At 38.4% G+C, this 21842-nt stretch overlaps 1 protein-coding gene across 1 annotated transcript; it reads left to right on the top strand.

Annotated features, from left to right (window-relative positions):
- The first annotated feature begins 9783 nt into the window (after nucleotides 1-9783).
- LOC117488193 lies at nucleotides 9784-12862 on the top strand. Its single transcript, XM_034136993.1, has 4 exons — nucleotides 9784-10270; nucleotides 11279-11484; nucleotides 11566-11680; nucleotides 12431-12862. The coding sequence occupies exons 1-4, from the start codon at nucleotides 9815-9817 to the stop codon at nucleotides 12614-12616; spliced, it is 963 nt and encodes a 320-aa protein (XP_033992884.1). The 5' UTR covers nucleotides 9784-9814; the 3' UTR covers nucleotides 12617-12862.
- The last annotated feature ends 8980 nt before the right edge of the window (nucleotides 12863-21842 follow it).

Raw genomic sequence — 21842 nt, 5'->3', positions numbered from 1 at the left:
ACAGTAAAATACTAACACTACATGTATTCTACTCTGTTACAGTGAAAGTACTAACACTACACTGTATTAACTCTGTTACAGTAAAAGTACTAACACTACACTGTATTAATACTCATTACAGTAAGTACTAACACTACACTGTATTAATATTCAGTTACGTAAAGTACTACACTACACTGTATTAAATTCGTTACAGTAAAAGTACTAACACTACACGTATTAATATTCAGTTACCTAAAAGTACTAACACTACACTGTATTAATATTCAGTTACAGTAAAGTACTACCACTACACTGTATGAATACTCTGTTACAGTGAAGTACTAACACTACACTGTATTAATATTCATTACAGTAACAAGTACTAACACTACACCTGTATTATATTCAGTTACAGTAAAGTACTAACACTACACCTGTATTAATACTCTGTAACAGTACAAGTACTACCACTACATACACTGTATGAATACTCTGTTACAGTGAAAGTACTAACACTACACTGTATTAATACTCTGTTACAGTGAAAGTACTAACACTACCCTGTATTAATACTCTGTTACAGTGAAAGTACTAACACACCACTGTATTAATACTCTGTTACAGTGAAGTACTAACACTAACAACACTGTATATAATATTCAGTTACAGTAAAGTACTAACACTACACTGTATTAATACTCTGTTACAGTAAAAGTACTACCACTAACCCTGTATTGATATTCAGTTACAGTGAAAGTACTACCCCTACACTGTATTAATACTCTGTTACAGTAAAAGTACTAACCCACTACACTGTATAATACTCTGTTACAGTAAAAGTAACTAACCTCACCTGTATTAATACTCTGTTACAGTAAAAGTACTAACACTACACTGTATTAAATACATCTGTTACAGTGCAAGTTACTAACACTACACTGTATTAATACTCTGTTACAGTAAAAGTACTACCACTACACTGTTATTGATATTCAGTTACAGTAAAAGTACTAACCTACACTGTATTAATACTCTGTTACAGTAAAAGTACTAACACTACACTGTATTATAATACTCTGTTACAGTGAAAGTCTACTAACACTTACACTGTATTAATACTCTGTTACAGTGGAAAGTACTAACACACTGCACTGTATTAATACTCTTGTTACAGTAAAAGTACTAACACTACACTGTATTAATACTCTGTTACAGTGAAAGTACTAACACTACACTGTATTAATACTCTGTTACAGTGAAAGTACTAACACTGCACTGTATTAATACTCTGTTACAGTAAAAGTACTAACACTGCACTGTATTAATACTCTGTTACAGAGAAAGTACTAACACTACACTGTATTAATACTCTATTACAGTGAAAGTACTAACACTACACTGTATTAATACTCTGTTACAGTGAAAGTACTAACACTACACTGTATTAATACTCTGTTTACAGCGAAAGTACTAACACTAGCTACACTGTATTAATACTCTGTTACAGGTAAAAGTACTAACACTACACTGTATTATCTACTCTGTTACAGTGAAAGTACTAACACTACACTGTATTAATACTCTGTTACAGTGAAAGTACTAACACTGCACTGTATTAATACTCTGTTACAGGTGAAAGTACTAACACTACACTGTATTAATACTCTGTTACAGTGAAAGTACTAACACTACACTGTATTAATACTCTGTTACAGTGAAAGTACTAACACTACACTGTATTAATACTCTGTAACAGTGAAAGTACTAACACTACACTATATTAATACTCTGTTACAGTGAACGTACTAACACTACACTGTATTAATATTCAGTTACAGTAAAAGTACTAACACTACACTGTATTAATATTCAGTTACAGTAAAAGTACTAACACTACACTGTATTAATATTCAGTTACAGTAAAAGTAGTTAACACTACACGTATTAATACTCTGTTACAGTGAAAGTACTAACACTACACTGTATTAATACTCTGTTACAGTGAAAGTAATAACACTACACTGTATTAATACTCTGTTACAGTGAAGTACTAACACTACACTGTATTAATACTCTGTTACAGCGAAAGTACTAACACTACACTGTATTAATACTCTGTTACAGTAAAAGTACTAACACTACACTGTATTACTACTCTGTTACAGTGAAAGTACTAACACTACACTGTATTAATACTCTGTTACAGTGAAGTACTAACACTGCACTGTATTAATACTCTGTTACAGTGAAAGTACTAACACTACACTGTATTAATACTCTGTTACAGTGAAAGTACTAACACTACACTGTATTAATACTCTGTTACAGTGAAAGTACTAACACTACACTGTATTAATACTCTGTTACAGTGAAAGTACTAACACTACACTGTATTAATACTCTGTAACAGTGAAAGTACTAACACTACACTATATTAATACTCTGTTACAGTGAACGTACTAACACTACACTGTATTAATATTCAGTTACAGTAAAAGTACTAACACTACACTGTATTAATATTCAGTTACAGTAAAAGTACTAACACTACACTGTATTAATATTCAGTTACAGTAAAAGTACTAACACTACACTGTATTAATACTCTGTTACAGTGATGAAAGTACTAACACTACACTGTATAATACTCTGTTACAGTGAAGTACTAACACTACACTGTATTAATACTCTGTTACAGTGAAAGTACTAACACTACACTGTATTAATACTCTGTTACAGTAAAAGTACTAACACTACACTGTATTAATACTCTGTTACAGTGAAAGTACTAACACTACACTGTATTAATACTCTGTAACAGTAAAAGTACTAACACTACACTGTATTAATATTCAGTTACAGTAAAAGTACTAACACTACACTGTATTAATACTCTGTTACAGTGAAAGTACTAACACTACACTGTATTAATACTCTGTTACAGTGAAAGTACTAACACTACACTGTATTAATATTCAGTTACAGTAAAAGTACTAACACTACACTGTATTAATATTCAGTTACAGTTAAAAGTACTAACACTACACTGTATTAATATTCAGTTACAGTAAAAGTACTAACACTACACTGTATTAATACTCAGTTACAGTGAAAGTACTAACACTACACTGTATTAATATTCAGTTACAGTGAAAGTACTAACACTACACTGTATTAATATTCAGTTACAGTAAAAGTACTAACACTACACTGTATTAATACTCTGTTACAGTGAAAGTACTAACACTACACTGTATTAATACTCTGTTACAGTGAAGTACTAACACTACACTGTATTAATATTCAGTTACAGTAAAAGTACTAACACTACACTGTATTAATACTCAGTTACAGTGAAAGTACTAACACTACACTGTATTAATATTCAGTTACAGTAAAAGTACTAACACTACACTGTATTAATACTCTGTTACAGTGAAAGTACTAACACAACACTGTATTAATACTCTGTTACAGTGAAAGTACTAACACTACACTGTATTAATACTCTGTTACAGTGAAAGTACTAACACTACACTGTATTAATACTCTATTACAGTGAAAGTACTAACACTACACTGTATTAATACTCTGTTACAGTAAAAGTACTAACACTACACTGTATTAATACTCTGTTACAGTGAAAGTACTAACACTACATTGTATTAATACTCTGTTACAGTGAAAGTACTAACACTACACTGTATTAATACTCTGTTACAGTGAAAGTACTAACACTACACTGTATTAATACTCTGTTACAGTGAAAGTACTAATACTACACTGTATTAATACTCTGTTACAGTGAAAGTACTAACACTACACTGTATTAATACTCTGTTACAGTGAAAGTACTAACACTACATTGTATTAATACTCTGTTACAGTGAAAGTACTAACACTACACTGTATTAATACTCTGTTACAGTGAAAGTACTAACACTACACTGTATTAATACTCTGTTACAGTGAAAGTACTAAACACTACACTGTATTAATACTCTGTAACAGTGAAAGTACTAACACTACACTGTATTAATACTCTGTTACAGTGAAAGTACTAACACTACACTATATTAATACTCTGTAACAGTGAACGTACTAACACTACACTGTATTAATATTCAGTTACAGTGAAAGTACTAACACTACACTGTATTAATATTCAGTTACAGTAAAAGTACTAACACTACACTGTATTAATACTCTGTTACAGTGAAAGTACTAACACTACACTGTATTAATATTCAGTTACAGTAAAGTACTAACACTACACTGTATTAATACTATGTTACAGTTGAAAGTACTAACACTACACTGTATTAATACTCTGTTACAGTAAAAGTACTAACACTACACTGTATTAATACTCTGTTACAGTGAAAGTACTAACACTACACTGTATTAATACTCTGTTACAGTAAAAGTACTAACACTACACTGTATTAATACTCAGTTACAGTGAAAGTACTAACACTACACTGTATTAATATTCAGTTACAGTAAAAGTACTAACACTACACTGTATTAATATTCAGTTACAGTAAAAGTACTAACACTACACTGTATTAATATTCAGTTACAGTAAAAGTACTAACACTACACTGTATTAATATTCAGTTACAGTAAAAGTACTACCACTACACTGTATGAATACTCTGTTACAGTGAAAGTACTAACACTACACTGTATTAATATTCAGTTACAGTAAAAGTACTAACACTACACTGTATTAATATTCAGTTACAGTAAAAGTACTAACACTACACTGTATTAATACTCTGTAACAGTAAAAGTACTACCACTACACTGTATGAATACTCTGTTACAGTGAAAGTACTAACACTACACTGTATTAATACTCTGTTACAGTGAAAGTACTAACACTACCCTGTATTAATACTCTGTTACAGTGAAAGTACTAACACTACACTGTATTAATACTCTGTTACAGTGAAAGTACTAACACTACACTGTATTAATATTCAGTTACAGTAAAAGTACTAACACTACACTGTATTAATACTCTGTTACAGTAAAAGTACTACCACTACACTGTATTGATATTCAGTTACAGTGAAAGTACTACCACTACACTGTATTAATACTCTGTTACAGTAAAAGTACTAACACTACACTGTATTAATACTCTGTTACAGTAAAAGTACTAACACTACACTGTATTAATACTCTGTTACAGTAAAAGTACTAACACTACACTGTATTAATACTCTGTTACAGTGAAAGTACTAACACTACACTGTATTAATACTCTGTTACAGTAAAAGTACTACCACTACACTGTATTGATATTCAGTTACAGTAAAAGTACTAACACTACACTGTATTAATACTCTGTTACAGTAAAAGTACTAACACTACACTGTATTAATACTCTGTTACAGTGAAAGTACTAACACTACACTGTATTAATACTCTGTTACAGTGAAAGTACTAACACTGCACTGTATTAATACTCTGTTACAGTAAAAGTACTAACACTACACTGTATTAATACTCTGTTACAGTGAAAGTACTAACACTGCACTGTATTAATACTCTGTTACAGAGAAAGTACTAACACTACACTGTATTAATACTCTATTACAGTGAAAGTACTAACACTACACTGTATTAATACTCTGTTACAGTGAAAGTACTAACACTACACTGTATTAATACTCTGTTACAGCGAAAGTACTAACACTACACTGTATTAATACTCTGTTACAGTAAAAGTACTAACACTACACTGTATTACTACTCTGTTACAGTGAAAGTACTAACACTACACTGTATTAATACTCTGTTACAGTGAAAGTACTAACACTGCACTGTATTAATACTCTGTTACAGTGAAAGTACTAACACTACACTGTATTAATACTCTGTTACAGTGAAAGTACTAACACTACACTGTATTAATACTCTGTTACAGTGAAAGTACTAACACTACACTGTATTAATACTCTGTAACAGTGAAAGTACTAACACTACACTATATTAATACTCTGTTACAGTGAACGTACTAACACTACACTGTATTAATATTCAGTTACAGTAAAAGTACTAACACTACACTGTATTAATACTCTGTTACAGTGAAAGTACTAACACTACACTGTATTAATATTCAGTTACAGTAAAAGTACTAACACTACACTGTATTAATATTCAGTTACAGTAAAAGTAGTAACACTACACTGTATTAATACTCTGTTACAGTGAAAGTACTAACACTACACTGTATTAATACTCTGTTACAGTGAAAGTACTAACACTACACTGTATTAATACTCTGTTACAGTGAAAGTACTAACACTACACTGTATTAATACTCTGTTACAGTAAAAGTACTAACACTACACTGTATTAATACTCTGTTACAGTGAAAGTACTAACACTACACTGTATTAATACTCTGTAACAGTAAAAGTACTAACACTACACTGTATTAATATTCAGTTACAGTAAAAGTACTAACACTACATTGTATTAATACTCTGTTACAGTGAAAGTACTAACACTACACTGTATTAATACTCTGTTACAGTGAAAGTACTAACACTACACTGTATTAATATTCAGTTACAGTAAAAGTACTAACACTACACTGTATTAATATTCAGTTACAGTAAAAGTACTAACACTACACTGTATTAATATTCAGTTACAGTAAAAGTACTAACACTACACTGTATTAATACTCAGTTACAGTGAAAGTACTAACACTACACTGTATTAATATTCAGTTACAGTGAAAGTACTAACACTACACTGTATTAATATTCAGTTACAGTAAAAGTACTAACACTACACTGTATTAATACTCTGTTACAGTGAAAGTACTAACACTACACTGTATTAATACTCTGTTACAGTGAAAGTACTAACACTACACTGTATTAATATTCAGTTACAGTAAAAGTACTAACACTACACTGTATTAATATTCAGTTACAGTAAAAGTACTAACACTACACTGTATTAATACTCTGTTACAGTGAAAGTACTAACACAACACTGTATTAATACTCTGTTACAGTGAAAGTACTAACACTACACTGTATTAATACTCTGTTACAGTGAAAGTACTAACACTACACTGTATTAATACTCTATTACAGTGAAAGTACTAACACTACACTGTATTAATACTCTGTTACAGTAAAAGTACTAACACTACACTGTATTAATACTCTGTTACAGTGAAAGTACTAACACTACACTGTATTAATACTCTGTTACAGTGAAAGTACTAACACTACACTGTATTAATACTCTGTTACAGTGAAAGTACTAACACTACACTGTATTAATATTCAGTTACAGTGAAAGTACTAACACTACACTGTATTAATATTCAGTTACAGTAAAAGTACTAACACTACACTGTATTAATACTCTGTTACAGTGAAAGTACTAACACTACACTGTATTAATATTCAGTTACAGTAAAAGTACTAACACTACACTGTATTAATACTATGTTACAGTGAAAGTACTAACACTACACTGTATTAATACTCTGTTACAGTAAAAGTACTAACACTACACTGTATTAATACTCTGTTACAGTGAAAGTACTAACACTACACTGTATTAATACTCTGTTACAGTAAAAGTACTAACACTACACTGTATTAATACTCTGTTACAGTGAAAGTACTAACACTACACTGTATTAATATTCAGTTACAGTAAAAGTACTAACACTACACTGTATTAATATTCAGTTACAGTAAAAGTACTAACACTACACTGTATTAATATTCAGTTACAGTAAAAGTACTACCACTACACTGTATGAATACTCTGTTACAGTGAAAGTACTAACACTACACTGTATTAATATTCAGTTACAGTAAAAGTACTAACACTACACTGTATTAATATTCAGTTACAGTAAAAGTACTAACACTACACTGTATTAATACTCTGTAACAGTAAAAGTACTACCACTACACTGTATGAATACTCTGTTACAGTGAAAGTACTAACACTACACTGTATTAATACTCTGTTACAGTGAAAGTACTAACACTACCCTGTATTAATACTCTGTTACAGTGAAAGTACTAACACTACACTGTATTAATACTCTGTTACAGTGAAAGTACTAACACTACCCTGTATTAATACTCTGTTACAGTAAAAGTACTAACACTACACTGTATTAATACTCTGTTACAGTGAAAGTACTAACACTACACTGTATTAATACTCTGTTACAGTGAAAGTACTAACACTACACTGTATTAATATTCAGTTACAGTAAAAGTACTAACACTACACTGTATTAATACTCTGTTACAGTGAAAGTACTAACACTACACTGTATTAATATTCAGTTACAGTAAAAGTACTAACACTACACTGTATTAATACTCAGTTACAGTAAAAGTACTAACACTACACAGTATTAATATTCAGTTACAGTGAAAGTACTAACACTACACTGTATTAATACTCTGTTACAGTAAAAGTACTAACACTACACTGTATTAATATTCAGTTACAGTAAAAGTACTAACACTACACTGTATTAATACTCTGTTACAGTGAAAGTACTAACACTACACTGTATTAATACTCTGTTACAGTGAAAGTACTAACACTACACTGTATTAATACTCTGTAACAGTAAAAGTACTAACACTACACTGTATTAATACTCTGTTACAGTGAAAGTACTAACACTACACTGTATTAATACTCTGTTACAGTGAAAGTACTAACACTACACTGTATTAATACTCTGTTACAGTACACTGTAAAGGAACTCTGTGACGCGTTGTTTAAAAATCACGGAAGGAGAGGGATGGGTTCAAAAACAAAATAGAGTTTATTCCAAAAAGTCAGCCACTTAGGCAAACAACAGAAAACAAACACAGTCTTCCTTTATTCTGGGAGGTGTTGTAATCGGTCCCTCCTCTTAGGAACCGGCCTATTGCAAGAGGGACCGGAACCAGGTTACCAGAGTGCTCTCATGTAGTGACTTATTACCTGATCCGATCAGCTGTCTGGCCCCCACTCCCATGTCTCCATCAGCCGGCGCACTAACAAGGCTCAAGGTTCAAGGCTTTTATTAGTCATATGTGCACAGCTGGCAATGAGGTCACAGGCTCCTCCAACAGAGCAACACAATAACACAGATCAACAGAAAAAAAATTGTGCAAGTAAATACAAAAGGAAAAATAGTAAAAAAGTGAAATAGTACAAGTGATTGGAATATGATATATTAGATACATCATTCCCAAGTAGCAGCCAGATGAATGTTATGATGTTGTTTCAAAAGTTCATACTGTTTATTACTTTTGAATATGTTGTGTGTCTTTTCCTGACTGTGTGCACGGCAGTAATCTGTTAATTATTAATGGTAGCACTCTGAGGTGTGTGTTGTGTGTGTTGTGTTGTGTAGTGTGTGTTGTGTAGTGTGTGTTGTGTAGTGTGTGTTGTGTTGTGTAGTGTGTGTTGTGTAGTGTGTGTTGTGTAGTGTGTGTTGTGTAGTGTGTGTTTTGTAGTGTGTGTTTGATGTATTTTCTTCCGAAGCTTTGAATTAATTTCTCTAACTGGTGGAGGGTTTGGTTCAGACGAGTGGGTTTGAGTTTTGTCTTCTCATTAAAAAATAAAAATCGCACTGGTGATTTTCTGAAGACACTGAAACTAGAAGTTCCCCTCCTCCATCTCATGATGACACAGATTAATTATATTACCCAACAGGGCCTCTCGACTACATAAAGACAGGTGGTGGTAGGTGGGGTTTATCTTCAGTCTCCAGCTGTACTTTGTCTGCTGTAATAGATCCTCCTCAGAGGAGAGCCAGCTGATCATGGAGGCTGGATGGAACAGGAGGGGAAGTTACTTTAACTTTGTAAGGAAGGAGCATCTGAAGCTGGATGATTTGAGAAAGAGAAAGGGCTCAGGAAACAATTACCTCTTTAAAAATGAAATAATCCTAGAATACCCACGACCAGAGATCCATGTGAGCCATCTGAAGCACGACACAGACAGAGACGGTTTGGAAGGCATCACGAAGTCCGGAGGCTTCAAAGGAAAACAAGGCCTGGTGTGGTGGGGTCTGGTTGTGGGGGGGGAGGAACTCAGATCAGCTGAGCAGCGCCTCCTCCAGGAAACATACCCGGACCGAACAGAGCAGCAGGTCCAGGTTCAGCAGAGCTTCCTGAGGAAGTTTGCCTCCTCACCGGCCTTCAAGAAGAGCTCCAGGCTGGGATCGTACCGCTTCACCTTCCCCCTTCAGGAGCTGCTGGAGGCCTACAGTCTGCAGGTACTGAGGTGTAGGACTCATAATGCTGACTCATGTCAGGGTTTAGGACTCACAATGCTGACTCATGTCAGGGTTTAGGACTCACAATGCTGACTCATGTCAGGGTTTAGGACTCATAATGCTGGCTCATGTCAGGGTTTAGGACTCATAATGCTGACTCATGTCAGGGTTTAGGACTCACAATGCTGACTCATGTCAGGGTTTAGGACTCACAATGCTGACTCATGTCAGGGTTTAGGACTCATAATGCTGACTCACATCAGGGTTTAGGACTCATAATGCTGACTCATGTCAGGGTTCAGGACTCATAATGCTAACTCATGTCAGGGTTTAGGACTCATAATGCTGACTCATGTCAGGGTTCAGGACTCATAATGCTGACTCATGTCAGGGTTTAGGACTCATAATGCTGACTCATGTCAGGGTTCAGGACTCATAATGCTGACTCATGTCAGGGTTTAGGACTCATAATGCTGACTCATGTCAGGGTTCAGGACTCATAATGCTGACTCATGTCAGGGTTTAGGACTCATAATGCTGACTCATGTCAGGGTTTAGGACTCATAATGCTGACTCATGTCAGGGTTCAGGACTCATAATGCTGACTCATGTCAGGGTTCAGGACTCATAATGCTGACTCATGTCAGGGTTTAGGACTCATAATGCTGACTCATGTCAGGGTTCAGGACTCATAATGCTGACTCACGTCAGGATCCACCTATCGAAGGGGCCGGTACTCAACAACATGCAGTTACAGCATTTCCATAAGTGACTCTTTGGCGTACCGTGACTTTAATTTGCATACTGGCACTCCTCACAGGCTGCCAGTACTTTTACTCTCGAATCATTTTCAGATGTCAGTTTTAGGACTCATAATGCTGACTCATGTCAGGGTTTAGGACTCATAATGCCATTCCATTAATATAAGTTTATCATTTTGTTGAATGATTTTTCCATGTGATTCTGTGATTCTGTGATTCTGTGTAAAAGCTCTTCTTCTCTCTCCAGTTTTGCGGCGGTGAGCAGCCCCTCATGCGGGTGTATGAGACCCACCTGTACAAACAGGAAGTGATGTACGCAGTGCTGGTCCACAGTCCGGCCAATCAGGAGCAGTTCTCAGAATATCCTCTTCTGAGCGACGACCCAAACGCTGTCTGCTGCTACAGAGATGGCCGCTTCATCTGGAGGCCTGAGGCCATGTGTGCAACTCACAGGTGAGAAAACAACAATGACAGGTAACCTGGGAGGTTCAGACAGGAAATGCGTTATGGATTGACTTCCTGTCTCTCTGTCAGATACGAGTTGTTCTGGAACAATAAGACTCTGCAGATGGAGGCTCGGCCCTGGCACACTTATGAGTTCTACGTCTGGGATAATGTGTGCATCGTCCTGCATGTGGAGAAGGGCAAGGTGATCACTTCCTCTTTGTCTTCTTGTCCACAGCTCAGCGTCAGACTTTTCTCTACATTTCATATATTTATATATTTCCAGGATAACTTTGTAGGACTGATCAGAGTGGATCTGGTCCGTCTTCTTCAAGAACTCGTTCCAGAGTTTAATATCAGTTCCTTTTCTCAGAAGCACCACGGCCATGTTATTAAGGAAATACAAAATATCCCCAAAAAGTGAAACATGTCGAGAAGAAAATGTGTAAAAGGAAAGAAAAAATCCCCCAAAATATCTTATAACGAAAGAATACTTGAAAAACCTTGAAAAACCTCTGAAAAACAATTTTTAAAGATAAATAACAGTCAGAAAAATGTGAATAACATTTTTAAACTAAATGGAAAAAATTCCACATAAATGTATATATAGAAATATAGAAATGTGGAAAAACTATATATATATATATATATATATATATATATATGTGACAATGTAAAGGGCTTTCAATCGATTAAATATGTAATTGAAATGTATTCATTGGGATTTCCGTAGTTTCTAAATGTTTTAAAGGGAAATCTTTCAGGTTCAGAAAAAGTGCACGCGTTAAAAAAATGAAAGTTGTGTTATTAACACATTAACTTTTATCGTCCTAATATTTATTCATAAATAATATGATTTAAAAAGGATTGTTAAGTGACGTGTTCCCAGAGGCTCATGGGAGTTGTAGTTCATGATGGGGTCCATGTTGCTGAATCTGAGCTCTTCCTGTTTCAGCTGCTGGAGTTCGGTCCGGACCGACTGAGAGAGGAACTGAAGTTCTGCGAAGGAGAAAAACTTCCCCACGCTCCGGACGAGTTTGATGACTTCCCGTCTGCCGAGGCGACTGTTCGGAGTCTCTGGCCTGAAGACCCCTCCCCACTGGAGAGAGATGAAGAGCAGGACATTAATGAAGCAGAATAGATGAATCAGAGTTTAGATAAGCACATCCTGCCTTCACTGAACTAACATTACATTCAGAGTTGGAGCTAAATATTGGTTTATCTTATTTTATAAGTAAACATTTATTTTCTGGCCGTTTTAGTTTTAGTGAATGAATCATTATTTATCGTAACAATTTTAGTTGCAGTAGTTCTGCTTTTATTTTGAAGGAGGTGTGGGCTCCTGGTTGTTAAGGAATAATTCTTCTAGATATCTAACCTTTTGCTCTGTGACGTTTTATGATCTACTCTGACGTCTGTTATCTCCTTTAAGGAAAGGCCTTGGTGCCATATGGGTTGTTGTCACCAGTTTGTGACCGGTCAACTTGTCTGGCACGAATGGTAATTGTTGTGAGAACACTGAGGCACTTCTTTATCGGTGTTTGTGGACTCTAATGGCGCATTTCCATTGCAGCGCGTAGCTCGCTTTAAGCGTGCCGTGTCGTGCCGTCCCCTTTTTTGGTTGTGCTTCCACTAGGCCTCGTTCCGGCGCGGCACGGCGCGGGGCCACTTTTTCCCCTCTTTTCTGGCCCTAGAAAATTGTGGTTCTATCGGGGCCAACAAACAGGGCTGAGTCGGGCTGAGTATGCTAAACTAGAGAGAGGAGCGCTGGCAAGAGGGCTAGAACTACAACAAGATGGACATATTTGACCGTGATTTAATTGTAATACACGTTTCAAAATGATGCCGAAGTAACAACATACTGATACCGGTTAGTAAAAACCATGAATTAATGCTTTGTCAAGTCTGCAGACAGACGGCAGGCGAAAAACCTTTTAAAATTCGTGTTTTTCTAGATGGAGATGGGCTAAGCTAACGCAGTATATGCCCCGACCGTCCACACTCACAACAACGGCCTATACAGACATAAATAAAGCAGCGACTGTATTCACCATGACACAGGCAGTCTGTGGTTTGTACTTGTTTAACTTTTGTCGAGTTTCTGAACATATATAAGGAGCTGTGAGCTCTGAGTGCTCACAGCTAACGGCTGTGTTGTGTTTCTGGATTTCTCATTGAAGATGACGTCACGGCTCCGCCTACACTGCGTTACTATAGTAACTACCCCAGTTCCTAAACTGTAATGGAAGCGCAGCATGAAGTGAGTCGGCCCTGTTAAGGCCCAACGCGGCCAAGCCGTACCGAGCCGTACCGAGTGTGGCCGAGGCCGACCGTGTAGTGGAAATGCGCCATTAGGTGTGAAATCTTTGAGGCCATGAGTGTCGGACGCAGGTGGTTCAGTGTTCCCAGCTGTTTAGTCTACTCCTTCAGAGATGTTGATTACTCTCTGTGAACCAGTTAAAAGGTCTAGCATAGAGAGAGGCTCTTCAGAATTGACGTGGCAACTCTACCGTGAGAATCAGAACCTCTGACTCTTTGATTTGTGATGTGAATCCTCCGGCCGATACTCTGAATAAACCCATCAGTGTTTGACATCAAAAGCTCCAACTCTCACCGTGTCTCCTTCCTGAGTCGGCGACTCCCACTGCATTGCTACACAGAAGTTTCCCCCACACTGGTGATTAGTATATCTTGATCACAGTTGGGGGGGGGGGGTACGCACCAGTTTGAGCATATGGTTTTCTACAAGGAGCGACAGCCAGAGGGGGAGAAAGGTGAAAATCATTGATCTCTGTATTTTATTGGAAAACTACAATAAACGGATGAAAGGATTTTCTGCCTGGACATTGGACTTTATTCCCTGCATGAGATTTGCTTTCTGGGCCCAGCGGCAGTTTGAGTTTAAGTTACGCTTATTATCATAATTCTGAGAAAAAAGTCATATTTAAAATAAAAAGTCAACTCGGCTAACAGCTGTAAACTCTGTAACAGATTTAGAAAATGTTTTCCCAATAAAGTTTCATCCGTAATAATATTTATTAATTTGTTTATAATATTAGTTTTATGAATCTAATCCTGGAGAGTCGTTAAAGCTTCACGTACTGCTCTACGAGTAAATCTAATACAGAATATATCATTTTATAGTCAAATAGTAAACGTCCCCTTCACCTCAGTTTGTTGACTTAATGTTTGTATTTGTTTACTCTCTGACGCAGATACAGATTTTGTTGATGATTTGAATATGTTGTTACCTGGCAACAACCGGTCCATGTGACGTTAGCTGATTAGGTGTTCCCTGACCTGATCTTACTCATAATGATGACGTTGAGCTGCCTTTAGGGAGTGTTTCTCCCGGCCCATTGATAATACCTGACTAAGTATTCCCTGATCTTACTAACAATGATGCTGTGAAGGCTCCTGGTCGCTCGGGCTGCTGGGGCCTGTGTGAGGGAGTGATTCTCCCGGCCCCCCAATGATGCTGATGATTGCATGGAGTGAACTGTGTTCTGAGGCCTTCTAGTTAAGAGGAAGAAGATGGGCCGTTATTGAAATTCAGTTTTCCACTCTGCTATACACATGCATCGCAACCGAGTGTGAAGCGGCTGGGATGAGGATCAGCACCTCCAAATCTGAGGCCATGGTTCTGGAAACCGATGGACTGTCCACTCCAAGTAGGGAATGAGTCCTTACCCCAAGTGAAGGAGCTCAAGTATCTCGGGGTCTTGTTCTCGAGTGAGGGAACAATGGAGCGTGAGATGGGCCGGAGAATCGGAGCAGCGGGAGCGGTACTGCAGTCGCTTTACCACACCGTGTGACGAAAAGAGAGCTGAGCCAGAAGGCAAAGCTCTCTGTCTACCGGGCCATCTTCGTTCCTACCCTCACCTATGGTCATGAAGGATGGGTCATGACCCAAAGAACGAGATTGCGGATACAAGCGGCCGAGATGGGTTTTCTCCGCAGGGTGGCTGGCGTCTCCCTTAGGGATAAGGTGAGAGGTTCAGTCATCCGGGAGGGACTCGGAGTTGAACCGCTCCTCCTTCGCGTCGAAAGGAGCCAGTTGAGGTGGTTCGGGCACCTAGTAAGGATGCCACCTGGGCGCCTCTCTAGGGAGGTGTTCCAGGCACGTCCAGCTGGGAGGAGACCGAGGGGTAGACCTAGGACCAGGTGGAGGGATTATATCTCTTCGCTGGCCTGGGAGCGCCTTGGGGTCCCCCAGTCAGAGCTGGTTGATGGGAGAGGAACGTTTGGGGCTCTCTGCTGGAACTGCTACCTCCACGACCCGACCACGGATAAGCGGGAGAAGATGGATGGAAATACACATGCATCGACGGGGGGGGGGACACTGTGGCGTGCTCAATTGCGCCTCATTTGCGCATAAACTGAAGTGCGCCACAGTTGTGCTTCAGATGAGGCCCCTGGCAGTCTGCGTGATCTGCGTGTAGAGAGGGGCGGGCCTGCTTAAGGGCACCTCGGCAGTGGCCCAGGAGGGGAACTGGGTCCTCTCCAGTACCAATCCACACTCCTAGTTGAGCTTGAGTTAAGAGATTCAAAGTGAGAGAAGCATTGCATGAGATGAAGTATTCCTCTGGAGAAGAGGATACAATATTTACACTGCCGCCGGTTAGATACACGACTTACCAGGAATAGGTTAAGGCATCTTTGATTAGCCAGCAGTGTGAGACTGAGAGATGCCTTGGACTGATAACATAATGCTTGATCACATGACCATAAGCCATAGCCTTGATACGTCATTGTTTACGTCTAGGATCCTTTATTTTTATTTGTTGGTTTTGAGTTTGCCGTGGATGCCCTGCGAAAGTTGGAGACGTATGAGGAGGATGACGATCCCGCCCGGGTGCGATATCTCGGTTAGAGACTTGATAGCACTGAAAGCAGCACATAATGTAAAACGAACTATTGATTAATGCCAGGTGAAGTGCCATCTATGAAGTACAAAATGTGAGCATGTAATCAGAAGTCATTGAAGTGTGTGATAGATGCCAGCTTGAAAAAGTAGTACATTGCGGGTTTGAAAGCCGACATGTGAGAGCCGTGATGAACTTATGCAGAAGATAAGCATAACGTTATAAAACCAAGTACTTACCGGACAGACATTAGATGAACCGTTATGAGAAAGAGAGGTGCTGATTTATGAATATTGTAATACAATGAAGGTATTTTGCAGATGATTAAAACGTACACTGAGTGAGTGACTAATTGCTGTGGGATAGACTTACACTGTTAAGACTATATTTAGCATTGAATTGTTAATATTATATCTATTCCTTGATATGCTTTGACGTAATAGTGTGCACTGAGACGTTAGCTGAGGTCTACTACTGGAGTATCAGATCGAGGGGATCGTATGATGATAGAGCAAGAGCATGGTATGCTGGACACTACCACCAGTTATATGCATGAAAGTATGTAGGACAATCCGTGCATACTGTCTTTCTATTTATTTAATTTATTTATTATTATTATTAGATAACCCAAGAGAGAGGAGGGGTGAGTGAGCCATGAGGGGTAGTAATAGGCCTCGACTCCTCCATCAGCTGATGGAGGAGGCCTCGACTCTGTTCTGATGCCGGATCGGCTCGTTTCACTTACGCCGAGACGGCCGGATTGTACCCGTGTTTCTGCCGATGGAGGTCTTCTCCTCTCGCTCTTGAGAGGTTGCTGAGGCTTAGAGATGAGTATCTTTACCCGATGCCGAACTGGCTGCACATGGACGTTGTTGAGCATCAGAGCATTATGGAGACCCGGTTTAACCACGCACTGTTTCTTTAATGATGGCTGTGAGGGCAGGACGAGACTGATATCTGCTACGAGGATCTGGAAACAGGTACGACTGAAATCACAGCTGACTGCAGGAGAGAGGAGAACCATTTTAAAGTTTGGCTGCAGAACGGTGATTGGCTGCTGGAGAATGAGGTGAAATGTAATAGGTTAAAGAGAACGCCCGTGATGAGCTGATTATAAGCAGCTGCGGAGTGATGAATATATAACGGAAGTTACGTATTGTAACTCCAGCTTCTATGAGTATAGGCGTAGCCCTCTAAGGCTATCGCTATTGGGTAATCCCCTGCGCACCCGCGCAGCACTGAAACACTTGTCTTCCACGCCCGCCCGCGAGGTGGGCCCCACCTACGGACTCACTTCCGTATAAATAGGAAGGAGGCCCGACAATCTGCTCCCACACAAACAGATTTTCTTCAGCTATTCGTGGAGCCAGTGGGGCCCAGCACTTAGAGGGCTACGCCTATACTCATAGAAGCTGGGTTACATAGTACGTAACGGGTGCATAAGGGATAACCCAATAGCGATAAACTTAGAGGGCGAAGCCTTTACGAAATAGAACCAGTCTTCCTGAAAGAACTTGCGCTGAGCTTCATTTAAACTGCATATCATGTCTTTATTTTGCTATGTTTATAAATGTCATGTTCTTAAATGTTGTATGTGAGGGACTACGGATGGAAACTAGCTCAAAGCTAAAATGAAATGTTCATCAATGTGCACTGTCCCTCTTCAAATAAACGATTACATGAAAAATGAAATGAAATGAAACTGTTTGCTTACAAAATGCTCCTGCTGGTCTTTTATGGGTAAATACTAAAGTGTAATTATTTTATGAATTATAATTGTTTATTTTACAGTGTAGGATATGTGATTGATAATTAAAATATATAACCAAAAATATTAATATTTCTGAATTTCAACCTTTTTTATATACCATGTCTTGGGAAATAAATCAAATTTATAAAATATTATTATAAATATTAATCCAATATTAATACACTTTTTTTATCAAACATCAGTCCTGATCAAAACCACTAAATATAACATTATGTTGTATTATTTTAAGCTTTGAATACCATTTAGTTTACTGATCAAAGCAGCTGAAATGTAGATGAAACAGACATGTCTCTCGTGAATCAGAGTTTCAGAAGGTTACCCTCCACAGAATACAGATCATATTTATATCCCTGATGTGCCGATAACTGATCAGCGTCACTCTTTATTTAACTTCCTGTTTTCTATTTACATCGTGACTCCTGTGAGCCGCTTCATTCTGCAGCCAAGTGAGGGGCGGGACATCTGTGAGCTGGTTGACCAATCACAACAGAGCCTGGTCAGCTAACCAATCAGAGCAGACTGGGCTCTTAGGGAACTACGTTTTTACCAGAGTCGTATAATAGAAGAGTTACGACATCTCCGTTCACTCCAATGGACCAGTTTTTTTACAGCAATGGCGGATCGTGGAGCCGTCAATAGTTCCCCGGAAGTTAGCTTGCCGCTGACTTCCGGGGAACTATTGCAGCCAGCAACACAGTAGAGTTGCAGCATAATAGACCGTTCGTGATGGACTTTTAAAGGTAAGAAGACGTTTAAAGATTTATATTGCAGATATTATCAGCACATCTGAGTCAAATGAACATGTGTATTAAAGGAAGTTAGTGGATTATCCCTAAATCAGTAGATTTAGGGAACGTTTACAGATAACAGATTAGGCTAGGATACCGGATAAAGTTAGCAACACACGTTAACCATGAACAGCTATTAATCCGTTCTCCTAATGTTATTTCATCCAACGTTGTGGAATTAGAGAAAAAGGGCTTCTAAACGTGATTTTTTTGTGGGGTGGAGGAATATAATATTAGTTAAATATAACATTGGGGCACGTGTGATTGTAATGAGTGGAGGTGGAGAAATTACGATCTCCATTTTGGAGTAGGCCTACAAACTAGTATAATAAAGTTAACGTTACACAATAATAAGGAAGAGAGCTATTTGTGTGATACATCGCTATTGATATGAATTTAGAGTGCATATTTAAGACTTCCAAACAGTAAACAAAAACGTAATTTATGGGTGAGTGTTTTTAGTGTATTCTGTTGATTATTACCTGTCTGTATTATGTTGCAGCTCAGCTGATTTTGAAATGATGGCAAAGTGAGAGTGAAAACACAAGGTAAATGTAATACTACTGTTGTATATAAGTAAGCATACTAAACATGTATTCTATCACTGTATTATATAAGTAATCTTGTTAGTGTATATTAGTAACCTACTGTATGGCAGGTGGAGGGGCAGTGATGTTACAGGTGGAGGAGCAGGGATGTTACAGGTGGAGGGGCAGTGATGTTACAGGTGGAGGAGCAGGGATGTTACAGGTGGAGGAGCAGGGATGTTGGCTGGGTGCTGGCAGGTGGAGGGGCAGTGATGTTACAGGTGGAGAACTTACTGGACATGTATACACTCATTACATACTGTACGTAAAATACGACCAAGAATGTGAGACAACTTTATACAAATTCATATCACATCCATTACTGATGCCATTTGTCATACTTTGTTAAACTCACAAATAATAAAGTTCCATAACTTCAGTTGGAAACAAAGACCACACCTTATCTCCCCAAGGCAATTTCCCATCCAATAGGTGTGCTATATAGGTGTGTATAACCCATTCTCCTGTCTGTTTCTCCCTCTTTCAGCACAAGAACCAGAGGGGGATTCAATAGAGCCTGAATACCTGCACTGAGACCCTCACCCTGCACCCTGAGTCTCAAGCCTTTCCCTGTTATTTGTATTAAACCAAACATTAAGCTTCCCAATGGTGTGGTCTTCGTTTTGTGAAAAAGTGCAAATGCAGTGTTTGAATATGATTACCTCACATATTTTGTTGCGGCTGTCTGTTTTGATTGTTAAATTGCTCCTGCTGACTTGAGCTAGCCATTTTTCCCTCCTCTCTTATAGAGATGGGCGAGTCCTGATTCATCCGGATCATTAACCCGGATCCTAGAAATGAGCTGGTCATGACGAGTCTCCCCTCTCCATTAACCCGAGTCCTTGAGTCCCACACTTGGTGTGACGTACAAATTAAAACTATAAATTGCGTCACTCGCTACTCTCTTTATAACATGTAAAATCACATTACAACGTACCCCAAGTCCATCTACCTACCCTTTAGCAAGTATACAGGATAGCTGCCAGAAGTGATCGTTTGGCTCAGGGGAGGGGACGCGGATCAGTGAAACTTCCTGCAGACTCGTGGGGACTCAGAGGAGCCGACGGCTCCAACAGCAGACTCGCAGATTCGCAGATTCGCAAATCCTGACTCGCTGCAACACACAGCGGATCAGACTCGTGCGGACTCGGAGCCGTAACCGTATAGCAGCAGATCCAGAGATCCAGCAGACTCGGATTCGCAGATTCGCAAATCCTGACTCGCTGCAACACACAGCGGATCAGACTCGTGCGGACTCGGAGCCGTAACCATATAGCAGCAGATCCAGAGACCCAGCAGACTCGTCGTCATGCACGAGTCCACAGCAGACTCGGATTCGCAAATCCTGACTCACTGTGTGTGCAACACACAGCAGAGCAGACTCGTGCGGACTCGGAGCCGTATATAGCAGCAGATCCAGAGATCCAGCAGACTCGTCCTCATGCACGAGTCAACAGCAGACTCAGATTTGCCAAATCGCAAAATAACCCTTTTTTTTGTGATCAACATTTTTTATTAAAGCAAAATACACTGTGTAGCGGAGGTTAATTATAACGTCAGTTTAATAGATAGATAGATAGATAGTACTTTATTGATCCTAAATTGGGAAATTGTTGTTGTTACAGCAGCATAAAAGGCATTTTACAATAAAACAAAACTACAAAATATACAAGAATAGAAATAAAAATAAAATATAAAATATACATGTCGAAATAGAAAATATACATGCAGATATTATATATATATATATATACAAATATATATATATATATTCAAAATATATGGAATAATAATATGCTCGTGAAATGCAACAACTTTTCGGTTTCACCAATAGGATTTCTACGGTCTTGGTCATGCTGACTCGTATGACTCAAATGACTCGTATGATCCGGATCTCTTCAATGACTGACTCAGAAGACCCTGAGTCCGTAAAATGATCCGGATTTGCCATCTCTACTCTCTTACCCCATTCACACCAACGGTGTTTCGGGGCCGGTTCGGTGCTGGTGCTTGAAAAGCACCGGGTTTTCCTGTTCACACCGCAGCGGAGCAGCCTCTAAGCTCCGGAATCCGGTTCGTTTCGAGCACCAAAAAGTTGTCCGTGTAGAAGCAAGAACCGCTTACGTCGGAGGGGGGCGAGATTAACCTGAGATAACAGTTAAGGCGAGTACGGCAAATAAAAGTTGTAACCAGCAGTAGTGCTGAGCAAAGTGACTAGAACGCAACCACACACTTGTAAAAAAAAAACACGCTTTATAAAGTCAGGCAACACTAACCAGGCTTCGTGTGATTCTGTTTATTTGTACCTTACTTTGACCATCCGTTCTCTGTTATTGATCATTGTGGAGAGCAGGCA

Source organism: Trematomus bernacchii, unplaced genomic scaffold, assembly GCF_902827165.1.
Source record: "Trematomus bernacchii unplaced genomic scaffold, fTreBer1.1, whole genome shotgun sequence".
NCBI classification, from domain to species: Eukaryota; Metazoa; Chordata; class Actinopteri; order Perciformes; family Nototheniidae; genus Trematomus; species Trematomus bernacchii.
This window is presented reverse-complemented; position numbering and strand designations above follow the sequence as displayed.